Source organism: Felis catus, chromosome D3 (genome assembly GCF_018350175.1).
Source record: "Felis catus isolate Fca126 chromosome D3, F.catus_Fca126_mat1.0, whole genome shotgun sequence".
Lineage (NCBI taxonomy): Eukaryota > Metazoa > Chordata > Mammalia > Carnivora > Felidae > Felis > Felis catus.
In genome coordinates, this window is record NC_058379.1 from 54,811,889 (window position 1) to 54,824,469 (window position 12,581).

Consider the following 12,581-nt stretch of genomic DNA (forward strand, 5'->3'; position numbering starts at 1 on the left):
AGTAGCGCAATGTAAACCCAGAATCCAGGATTTATTATCACTGTTTTTATTCTAATACAGGCATAATACAAGTTACAACTTTCCTTCACATTTCTTTTCAATTTAGAGACACCCTAGATCACTACACTAGGTGTCCATGTTCATTCTTTTTTTGACTGGAATGATAACTAACTGTGCTTAAGTTAAAGCTATCCAGTCTCTAACCTCAGATTTCTGACTTAATAAATGAATGGGTTGGTAGGGTGTTGTACAAAGTCTTTTTCACCTTAAATTCCATGATACAGCTAATTAATGATTTTAGTCAAACATACTGATAGAACTCCTCGCAAAGCCTGTGCACAAATTGTCAGGGTGAGTGTTTAAAGACAAGCTCAGGCAAGACTTATAACCTCTCTAAACATCTGCCCAACTTTAACTCCCTTACTCAGAACCAATGCCTAAGAGGTAAGTAAGATCTTCCTGGATCTAGGCTACAGTTGAGGTTTGTTGGCTCTATAACATGAAACTCCCATTTAAAAAAAATACAGACTGGTTGATTTTATGGGCAAATGAAATAAAATGCAGTGTTCATAAACTGCCAACTTTCTTTGCAGTGAATGTGATCCTTTCATAATTTATTCACCCAACCCATCCTCCCTTCTCTCCTGCTTTTAATATGTGGTTCTTTTATGTCCATTACCCGAATTACTGTATTGTCCCTTTATCTGAACTCAGCACTCAGGAGAAAACTTATCGAAACACTGATTTGCTTTTCACATTCTGTTATCCCTTTTAACATCTTTTCTTTCCCAGATGTAGAAAAAGTCAGTGTTCTCAAGTTTAGAAATAACTTCTCCTCCTTGGAAAGCCTCTGTGTGATTAACAGAAAGTACCTTTAATTTTTTTTTTTTTTCATAGACACAAAGTTCCCTTTAGTTTTTGTTACATACAGGAGGAATCGGGGTATAGGGAACCTTTCTCTGACTTTAGAATTACTTTCTTTTTATTGAACCTTACAATGTAGAAGACATTTATCACTGAATATATAAAATAGTATGCATAGACTCTCAGAGTTGGAGATGACTAAAGACTGCATCTACTCTAACCACTTTCTTTTTATTTTTTTAATTTTTTTAACATTTATTTATTATTGAGAGACAGAGAGAGACAGAGCATGAGTATGGGAGGGGCCGAGAGACAGGGAGACACAGAACCTGAAACAGGCTCCAGGCTCTGACTGTCAGCACAGAGCCCAATGCAGGGCTCGAACTCACAAATTGTGAGATCATGACCTGAGCCGAAGTCGGATGCTTAACAGACTGAGCCACCCAGCAACCCCGAACCACTTTTAATATATAAATGGCCCTGTTAAGTGTTCACTTATCACCAGTCCCTTCAGTCTTTTAAAACTCTGCAATTTCAGTATATTTAGTTTTGCTTCCCTTAAGTAATCACAGGTCTATTTCTGTGTCTGACTACTTCCTATAGCTATTATCTTATACTAAATTTTGCTTTGACTAGCAGTTTTTTCAAATGAGCATTCTGTACCAACAGTCACAATACCCTCACTTCCTGTTCTCTTCTTTAAATTGCAATTTCTATGCAAATATTAACAGCCTTCTTACATGGCCCTTTCCCTATGAGGAATTCTTGAATCTTTCAGACATTTGGATCTACCTGTATAATTTCTATTTCTTTATTAGAACTTAACACATTGCATTCTAACTGTGTCACATCTATCTGCTTCCCATCTATCTTCCCATGAAGTTTTGCATTCTTTATGGAGAGAAATTATATTTAGTGGCTTAAAAGCTATTGAATAAATAAATGAAAGAATAAATCACTTTTTGAAAAATGTTATCATGCTGTAACCTGGCTTCTGTTCTCTCCTCTCTAAGAAATCTTCATACAACAATCCCACCAATCAATATTTCTACTACTATCTGTGAAGGAGTAACTGATATAGATTTAGTCTTCCAAGTATGAAAAAAAAAAAAAACGCAAGACAACTATTTTCAGACATTGGAAAATAGGAATTCCAGGCTTTGACTCCTGAGAAAGGAAAATTCATAAGGTTGAGTCCCACAATAATCATGCTCTCTGCCAAGGGACAATTTTTCAATTGCAATATAGAGATCTGGGGGAAGAAAAGAACATGGAAATCCTGTTGAGATAAGGGTCAAAGATTAGTATCATAGGTAGTGGAGACAGAATCTTCAGGGCAGAAAACTGAAAAAGACACAGCCATGCAGAGAAGGACCCCAAAAAATCCATGTGAGAGTGCTCTCTGAATCTGTAGATAAGGGCTAGACTGTGTGTGTGTGTGTGTGTGTGTGTGTGTGTGTGTGTGTGTAGAGTGAAATTGCCTGAATATTTTTTGCAGAAAACCAAGCATATACATTTTTTAAATGTATATTTATTCATTGTGAGAGAGAGAGGGAAAGAGAGAGACATAGCAGGCAGAGGAAGGACAGAGAGAGAGAGAGAGAGGGAGAGAGAGAATCCCAAGCAGGGTCCACACTGTCAGCACAGAGCCCAGTGTGGGGCTCAATCCCATGAACCATGGGATCATGACCTAAGCAGATATCAAAAATTGGTGCTTAACTGACTGAGCCACAGACATTCCCAAGCATATACCACTTTTAAGTTAATCAAATGATTAACTGAGCTGCCTACTAGAAAAAGAATCAATTCTCTTCAGAAAAAAATAACAGAATCCAGAATCTTCACAATGTACTACACAAATATCCATTATTAAATCATACAAAGAAACAGAAGAATGTGTTTTAAAAGTCTAGAAAAAAAATCAGTAGAATCTGAACCCAAGATAGCCCAGAAGTTGTACATAGCAAAGATTTTAAAGTAAATTATAAATACGTTCTAAAAGGTAAAGAAAAAAATATGTTCAAGTAATTAAAGGAAAATCTGGTCTTTACAACTGAACACATATTTAGTATCAACATAAAAATAAAAACTATGAAAAAAAAAACAAATGGAAATTCTATAACTGAAAAGTATGAAAATTTAAATTAAAAAATATATTGGTTGGACTTAGCAACAAATTGAATATGGTAAGGACTCAGTGAATGTGTACACAAATCGATAGAAAATATCTACTCTAAAGAACAGAAAGAAGAATGAAAAGAACAGAACTGTGGGACAAAAATCAAATGATCTAACGTGAAGTTGAGGTTCTTGAAAAAAAAAAGAAATTTGGAGTGAAAAATATTTGTGGAATAACGGCCACATTATTTCAAAATTTGATGAAAAAACACTGACTTATACATCTAAGAATCTCAGAAAATCCCAAACAACTAAAATATAAAGAGAACAAACTACATCTGGGAATATCATAGTCAAATTGCTGAAAAACAATAATAAAGAAATAGTCTTTAAAATAGCCAGAAAACATAATTATGAAGGTAATAGGATATGAATAAGAGCTACATTTCTAATAAGAAAAAAAATGCAGGCCAGAATATAATAGAAAAATATATTTAAAAGTGCAAGCAGGCAGGAGGCAGAAAGGAAAGAAGGAAGGATGGAGAGAGAGAAGCATTAAAGAAAAAATAAATTAGACTTCACCAAACAAAACATTCAGCTCCTCAAAAAAAAAAAAAAATTACAATAAATGAAAAGACAAGCAAGAGAATGGGAGATAATATGATTGGAAAGTTGGAGCATGATCAGAGAATTACAACTTTCACTCCCGTTCCAGACCTCCAGGAAAGGGAGAGGGGCTGGAGGGAATCAATTGCCAATGGCCAATGATTTAATCAGCCATGCCTAGGTAAAGAAGCCTTCATAAAAACCCAAAAGGAGAGGGATCGGAACGCTTCCAGGCTGGTGAACACATGAAGATTTGAGGAGAGTGCAAACTCAAAGACGGCACGGAAGATCGGCACCATCTGCCCTACTTTATACATCTCTTCCACCTGGCTGCTCCTGCGTTATATCCTCTTACAATAAACCCGTAATCCAGTAAGGAAAATGTTTCTCTGAGTTCTGTGGGTCATTCTAGCAAACTCAAGGAGGGGGGTTCACCGGAACTGCCAGTCTATAGTAGTTGGTCAGAAGCGTAGGTGATATCTGGGCTTTGGATTGGCCTCTGTGGTGGGGAGAAGGGCAATTTTGTACAACTAAGCTCTTAACCTGTGGGATCTGACTCTAGTTCTAGGGAGATGGTGTCAGAATTGAGTTGCCTTTTAGGATCCTAGATGGTGTCCAAGAATTGCTGGTAGTCCGGAAACCCTACACTCACATACTGGAATTGGGTGCAGAACCTTTAATTACCTTGTGCCACCTCTGTTATTACTCTATACAGCCATTCTTTTCTGCTCTGTTGTACTAATTGCTTGACAATTATATTTTACCTGGCCTGCAAGATTATACATTTCAGATAAGGGTATTTTCTGAAATACCTCTATATCCTAATAGCACATGTATATTTCAGTGTCTTGAATTAACTGTTTCATAAACCAATCATTGGTATTTTACAAAGTTTGTCCCAAACTGTAACAATAAACCCTAAGTCTGGAGATTAAAACTCTCTTCAACATTTCTACTAGAGAAAAATAGGTAAAGAATCAGAATGCCACCTTATCCCAATTTTATCTTGTCAAACTGAAAATCTCCAGAGCAGAGGTTTATCAAAATCAAGAGTAAACATTTTTTATTAATATAGAGTTCTCCTCCAAAATAATCTGAAGTATGAACCCTCATACATGAAATGTATGCATTTTTTCATCTCTTTCTACCTCTTTCCACATACAATATCAGAAACACCTTCAAGAGCTAATATTTTATGGACTCTGAATTCTGGATTTCACACCACAAAAACATGAGTCCTGCTTCTTTTTCTTCTAAGAAACATATCCTCAATGAACTGGAAAGGCTCTAGCACCTACTAATCTTGGCATAAGCAATAAAGAAAATGTTCATTTTAAAAATTCAACATTTCTGAAATTATAAACAATTCTTATAACCAACTGTAATATAATATTATTAATAAAATAGGTAATAATATTGTGTTAATATTATATATCATTATGCTAAATAGTACTGGTATTTAGGATGTATTTCTTAATAAAAATATAATATGGACATCACAAACCAATGAGAAAATATAGCTTACATGGATTATTATATAACTTATTTTTTGTCCTTACCTTCAGTATTTGTCATTTTATTTTCATGAAAAATCTCAATGGCTTCCTTAGGGGCACCAAATAGAACCAAAGCTTGTGATGTGGCATTGTCTTTGAAAAAGAAAACAAAAATTTCAGTGGGCAGTTAATATAAATTTATTTAAATAAGGACAATAATATGTAAAACTATGCTGTAAAAGTGTTATCCTTGCAAAAGCAACTATAGTTCAAATATTAACCAAAACCCACAGTAGAATATATTTGGATGTTTTCTCTGGTACTTCAACTGGGTTAACTCTCACAAGAAGGTATTCCAAATAGCATCCAGCTATTAAAAGCAAACACTGAGAGACTGTTCAGAGTGACATCACCAAAACAATGGAGTAGGAGACCCAGCCTCCATTGTACAACAAAGTTCAACAGTTAGATGGTTATGAACAAACAAAAATACTTCTGGGAGAGCTCAGGAATCCATTCAACAAACTTCAGCAACACAGTAGAATAATTTCACAAAAAGGGAAGGAAAACAGCTTCATTTTGACCGCATCATCCCATCCACCAGGCCAACATTGTTTAGCACCAAGAGGAAACGCTCCAGCTTGAAATAGTTCCCCTCACTGGGAAATGGAGGACAGGGTAGGAGACCAGCTCCCCTACCCTTCTGGGGCACTGTACAAGAGATCTACTTTGGTTTCACCCCACTCAGAGACTGGCAAAGCCAAGACATATGGAGAGGGTTTCAAACAAGGAAGAAGGGCAGAAGCTACCAATATCAGTATCAATATACAGAAAAAGTGATCACATTTCCCAGTGGCCTGCTCTGCAGAGGACCCCAGCGAGTTTGCTGGAGAAGGTGTCCTAAAATGAAAGAGAGGGTTAAGTGTTTCCCAAACATAAGGTGAGGGAGTTCACCACCACCAGACCTGCCTTACAAGATATTCTGAAAGGAGTTCTGCAAGCTAAAATGAAAAGACTTTAATCAGTAACATGAAAACATTTGAAAAAATAAAATACATTGGTAAAAATAATTACATAGTCAAATTCAGGATACTCCGATAGTATAGTATAGTGGTATGCTAATTGCTTAACTCAAATATAAAGATTAAAGAAGTATTAAAAATAGCTATAGCAGTAGTAACTTACTAATGGATACACAATATAAAAAGATGTAAATTGTGACATCAGAAACAAAAAGGAAGCCATAAAAGGGTAGAGTTTTTGTATGTAATTGAAGTTGTTAATCAACTTAAAATATACTACAATAGCAGGGTGCCTGGGTGGCTCAGTCAGTTAGGTGTCCAACTCTTGGTTTCAGCTCAGGTCATGATCTCATGGTTTTGCGAGTTTGAGCCCCACATCAGGCTCAGTGCTGACAGGGTGGAGCCTGCTTGGGATTCTGTGTCTCCCTCTCTCTGTCCCTCCCCCACTCTCATAGCTATCTCTGTTTCTCTCTCAAAATAAATAAACTTTAAAATATTAAAATATACACATATATACACACACATACATATATATATACATATATATAAACACACATACATATGTGTGTGTGTATATATATATATATATATATATATGTATATATATACCACTATACTCTAAAATGTTTTATGTAAGCCTTAAGGTAACCACAAAGCAAAAACCTATAGTAGATACACAAGAGAAAAAGAAGGGAATCAGAGTACACCACTATGAAAAATTATCAATGCATGAAAGAAAACAGAAAGAGAAGAAGAAATGAATAAAAGAAGTATAAAATAGGCAGCAAACAATCAGTTTAGGAGAATAGATCTAGGAAACTCAGTGACTCCATCAAACATAGTAATATCTGTATCATAAGTGTCCCAGAAAAAGAAAGAAAAGGGGTCAGAACATTTATTTGAGGAAATAATAGCAGAAAACTTCCCTAATCTGGGAAAGGAAACAGATAATCAGATTCAGGAGGCACAGAGAACTCCTGTCAAGATCAATAAAAGCAGACACACACTAAGACAAAATGTAATTAAACTTGTAAAATACAGTGATACAGAAAAAAATCTTAAGAGCAGCAAGACAAAAGAAGTCCTTAACCTCCAAGAGCAAACCCCTAAGGCCAGCAGAACTTTAAATACAAATGTTGCAAGCCAGAAGGGAGTGGCATGATATATTCAACATGCTGAATGGGAAAAATATGCAGCCAAGAATACCCTATCCAGCAAGGCTGTCATTCAGAATACAAGGAGAGATAAAGAGCTTCCCAAACAAAAACTAAAGCAGTTCATGACCACTAAACCAGCCGTGCAAGATATATTAAAGGAGACTCTTTTAGTGGAAAGCAAAGACCAAAAGTATAAAGGAGGAAAGCAAAGGCAGGAATAATGAATATTTCTGTAAAAAAATCGGTCAAGGAACTCACACACACGCAAACAAAGGATATAAAATATGACACCACATACGTAAAATGTGGGGAGGAAAGGAAAAAAGAATGGGTTCAAACTGAAAAGACCATCAACTTCATATAGACCGCTATATGCAAAAAAAGGTTATATAAAAACCTAGGAGTATCTGGGTTACTCAGTAGGTTGAGGGTCCAACTCTTGATTTCAGCTTTGGTCATGATCCTGGGGTCACGGGATTAAGGCTTGCATCAGGCTCTATGCTCACAGAATGGAACCTGGTTGGGATTCTCTCTTCCTCTCTCTCTCTCTCTCTCTCTCTCTCTCTCTCTCTCAAAATTATTAAATAAGCTTAGAAAAAAAGAGTAAAGGTTATTTACAAACCCAATGTAACCACATATCCAAAACCAATAATAAAAAGGCAAAGAATAAAGAGAAAGAAATCCAAATAAATCACTAAAGAAAATCACCAAAACGTGAAAGAGAAAAAGATAAGAAAGAAACAGTAAATCTTCAAAAACAAAAAACAAGAGTGACAGAATGGCAATAAACACATATCTATCAATAATTACTTTGAATGTAAATGGAATAAACACTCCAATCAAAAAAAGGTGAAAAAAATAAGACCCATTTATATTCTGCCTATGAGAGATTCATTTTAGACCTAAAGATATCTGCAGATTGAAAGTTAGATGATGGAGAAACATTTATCATTCAAACGGATGTCAAAACAAAGCTGGAGTAGCAATACTTATTTCACCCAAATAGACCTTTAAACAAAGAGACAAAGAAGACACTATATAATACTAAAGGTGACAATCCAACAAGATATAATAATTGTAAATATCTATGCATGCAATGCAGAAGTACTCAAGTACATAAAACAATAACCAATATAAAGGAATTAATAATAATACAATAACACTAGGGCACATTAACACTCTACTTACATCAATGGACAGATCATCTCAACAGAAAATCAGCAAGAAAACAATGACTTTGAATGACACACTGGAACAGATGGGTTTTAACAGATATATTCAGAACATTGCATCCTAAAACTGCAGAATACACATTCTTTTAAAGTGCACATGGAACATTCTCCAGAAACTATCACATATTAGTTCACAAAACCAGCCTCAATAAATTCAAGAAGACTGAAATAATACTATGCATCTTTTCTGACCACAACAGTATGAAACTAAAAGTCACCCACAAGAAAAAATCTGGGAAGACCATAAATACATGGAGGTTAAAAAACATGCTACTGAACAATGAATACGTCAACCAGGAAATAAAAGAAATTAAAAAGTACATGGAAACAAATGAAAATGAAAACACAACAGTCCACAACCATTGAGATGCAGCAAAAGCAGTTCTAAGAGGAAAGTTTATAGCAATACAGGTCTATCCTAAGCAAGTAAAATATATGGTAAACAACCTAATTTTACACCTAAAGGAGCTAGAAAAAGAACAATAAACAAACTTAAAACCAGCAAATGGAAGGAAATCATGAAGATTAGAGAGGAAATAAGTAATATAGATACTAAGAAAACAATAGAACAAATCAATGAAACCAGGAGCTGATTCCTTAAAAAAATTAGTAAAAGTGATAAACTTCTAGCCAGACTTAGCAAAAAGAAAAGAAAAAGACTTAAGTAATAAAATCACAAATTAAGGAGGAGAAATAACAACCAACACTATAAAAATATTAGAAATTATAATAAAATATTATGAAAATATGTATACCAACAAATTGGACAACCTAGAAGAAATAAATTCCTAGAAATATATAAACTACCCAAACTGACACAGGAAGAAAATAGAAAATTTAAACAGACCCATTACCAGCAAAGAAATTGAATCAGTATCAAAAAAACTACCAACAACAAAAGTCCAGGAACAGACAGCTTCACAGGCAAATTCTACCAAACATTTAAAGAACAGCTAATACGTATTCTTAAACTATTATAAACAATAGAAAAGGAAAGAACACTTCTAAATTCATTCTATGAGGCCAGTATTATCCTGATACCAAGACCAGACAAAGATACCACTAAAAAAAGAGAACTACATCATATCCCTGATGAATAAAGATGCAAAAATCATCAATAAAATATTATCAAATGAAATCCAACAATATATTTTTAAACGATTTTTTAAAAACCATTCACCACAATCCAGTGGGATTTATTCCTGCATTGCAAGGGTGGTTCAATATTCAATCAACCATGATACATCACATCAATAAGAAAAAGGATAAAAACCACATGATCATTTCAATACCTGCAGAAAAAGCATTTGACAAAGTACAGGATCCATTCATGATAAAAGCTCTCAATAAAGTAGGTTTAGAGGAAACATACCTCAACATAAATAAAGGCCACATATGAAAAATCTGCAGTGAATATCATCCTCAATGGGGAAAAAGTGAGAACTTTTCCCCTAAGGTCAGGAGTAAGACGAAGATGTCCACTATCACCACTTTTATTCAACACAATACTGAAGTCCTAGCCACAGCAATTCGATAAAGTTGCAGGAAAAAATCAAAATGGATGTACAAAATCAATGTACAGATATCTGTTGCATTTCTATACATCAATAATTAAGCAGAAAGAGAATAATTAAGAAAATAATCCCATTTACAATTGCACCAAAAACACAGGCAGTAACTTCTTTGACATCAGCTGTATCAACTTTTTTCTAGATGTTTCTCCCAAGGCAAGGGAAATAAAAGCAAAAACAAACTATTGGGACTACACCAAGACAAAAAGCTTCCGCACAGCAAAGGAAACAATCAACAAAACTAAAAGGCAGCCTAAAGAATGGGAGAAGATATTTGCAAATGACATTTATGAAAAAGGGTTAGCAACCAAAATATATAAAGATCTAATGAAACTCAACACCCAAAAAAGCAAATAATCCAGTCAAAATATGGACAGAAGACATGAATAGACATTTCTCCAAAGAAGACACAGATGGCTAACAAAGACATGAAAAAACAGACTCATCATCAGGGAAATGCAAATAAAAACTACAATAAGATATCATCTCATACCTGTCAGAACGGCTGAAATCAAAAACACAAGAAACAATGGGTGTTGGTGGGAATGTGGAGAAAAACAAACACTGGCGCACTGTTGGTGGGAATATAGCCACTGTGGAAAACAGTATACAGTCCAGCAACTGCACTATGGGGAATTTACCCAAAGAATACATAAACAGTGAATTTTGAGGTATACATACACCCCAATGTTTATAGCAGCATTAGTCACAATGTCAAGATATGGAAACAGTCCAAGTGTCCATGGATTGATGAATGGATAAAGAAGATGTGACATATATAGGAATACTATTCAGCCACAAAAAATAATGAAATCTTGCATTTGCAATGACATGGATGTGGAGCTAAAAAGTATAATGCTAAGAGAAAGAAGTCAGACAAAGACAAGTACCATATAATTTCCCTCATTTGTGGAATTTAAGAAACAAAACAAATAAGCAAAGGGAAAAAGTGAGAGAGAGAGAGAGAGAGACAGAAGAAAAACCAAGAAACAGACTCTTAATTATAAAGAACAAACCGGTTACCAGAGAAGATAGGGGGATGGGAAATTGGGTTAAATAGGTGATGGAGATTAAGGAGTACACTTGTCCTGATGATGAGCACCAGTTGATATATGGAATTATCAAGTCACCATATTGTATACCTGAAACTAATATAAAATTGTAAATAAAATGAAAATAATGTTATGCTTAAAAATAAAAATAAATCAAACAATATTTAGCACTTTAAAAAAAATAAATGTTGTTGGGAAAACTAGATATTCACATGCAAATGAATGAAACTAGATCCCTATCTTACACCATTCACAAAAATTAACTTGGAATGGATTAAACCCTTAAATGTAACATCTGAAGCCACTAACCTACTAAAAGAAAACACAGGGAAAAAATGGCATGACATAAGGATGATTTCAATACAACACTAATAATCAAAAACAAAACCAACTAAAACTAAAATCAATTAAGATGGATTACATCAAGCTAAAAAGCTTCTGAATAGCAAAAGAAACAATCGACATAACGAAAAGGCAACCTACAGAATGACAGAAAATATTTGCAAAACATCTCTCTGGCAAATCATTAATATCCAAAATATATAAGCAACTCACACAACTCAATAGCACAAAAACAAATAATCCAATTTTAAAATGGCAAAGGGCCTGAGTAGACATTTTTCCAAAGAAGACATACAAATGGACAAGGACATGACAAGGTATTCAACATCACTAATCATCAGGGAAATACAAATCAAAACCACCACGAGATATCACCTCATACCTGTTACAATGGTTATTTTCAAAAAGACAAAAGGTATCAAATGTAAAGATGAGGGAAATCCTCATGTGCTGCTGGTGTAAATATAAATTTTTTTTTAATTTTTTTTTCAACGTTTATTTATTTTTGGGACAGAGAGAGACAGAGCATGAAGGGGGGAGGGGCAGAGAGAGAGGGAGACACAGAATCGGAAACAGGCTCCAGGCTCTGAGCCATCAGCCCAGAGCCCGACGCGGGGCTCGAACTCACGGACCGCGAGATCGTGACCTGGCTGAAGTCGGACGCTTAACCGACTGCGCCACCCAGGCGCCCCTATAAATTTTTATAGCTATTTCAGAAAACAATCCCAAGGTTCCTCAAGAAATGAAAAACAAAACTTCCATGTGATGTAGCAATTCCATTTCTGGGTATATATCTAAGGGAAATGAAATTACTATCTCAAATTTCAGCACCCTCATGTTCACTGCAGCATTATCAACTTGTGTTCATGTACAGATATATGTACAAACACAAACACACACACACACACACACACACACACACACATAAACACAATGGGATTTTGTTCCACCATAAAAAAGAAAATCCTGTCATCTGAAACTACATGAATGGACCTAAAGGACATTATGCTGAGTGAAATAAGACAGAGAAAGAAAAAAAAATCATATGATCTCACTTATATTTAGTACCTAAAAAGCCAAATTCCTAGAAGCAGAGCATAGAACAGTGTTTGCCAGGGGCT

The 12,581-nt window shown here is 34.9% G+C and overlaps 1 protein-coding gene across 8 annotated transcripts in view; it reads right to left on the reverse strand.

Annotated features, from left to right (window-relative positions):
- CCDC178 (coiled-coil domain containing 178) overlaps positions 1-12,581 on the reverse strand; it is a 497,365-nt gene that overhangs the window by 444,760 nt on the left and 40,024 nt on the right. For all 8 annotated transcript variants that reach the window (XM_045042044.1, XM_045042043.1, XM_045042045.1 and 5 more), the window contains one exon: positions 5,148-5,237. In XM_045042044.1, the coding sequence (XP_044897979.1) occupies positions 5,148-5,237 (90 nt within the window). The remainder of the gene's footprint in view (positions 1-5,147; positions 5,238-12,581) is intronic.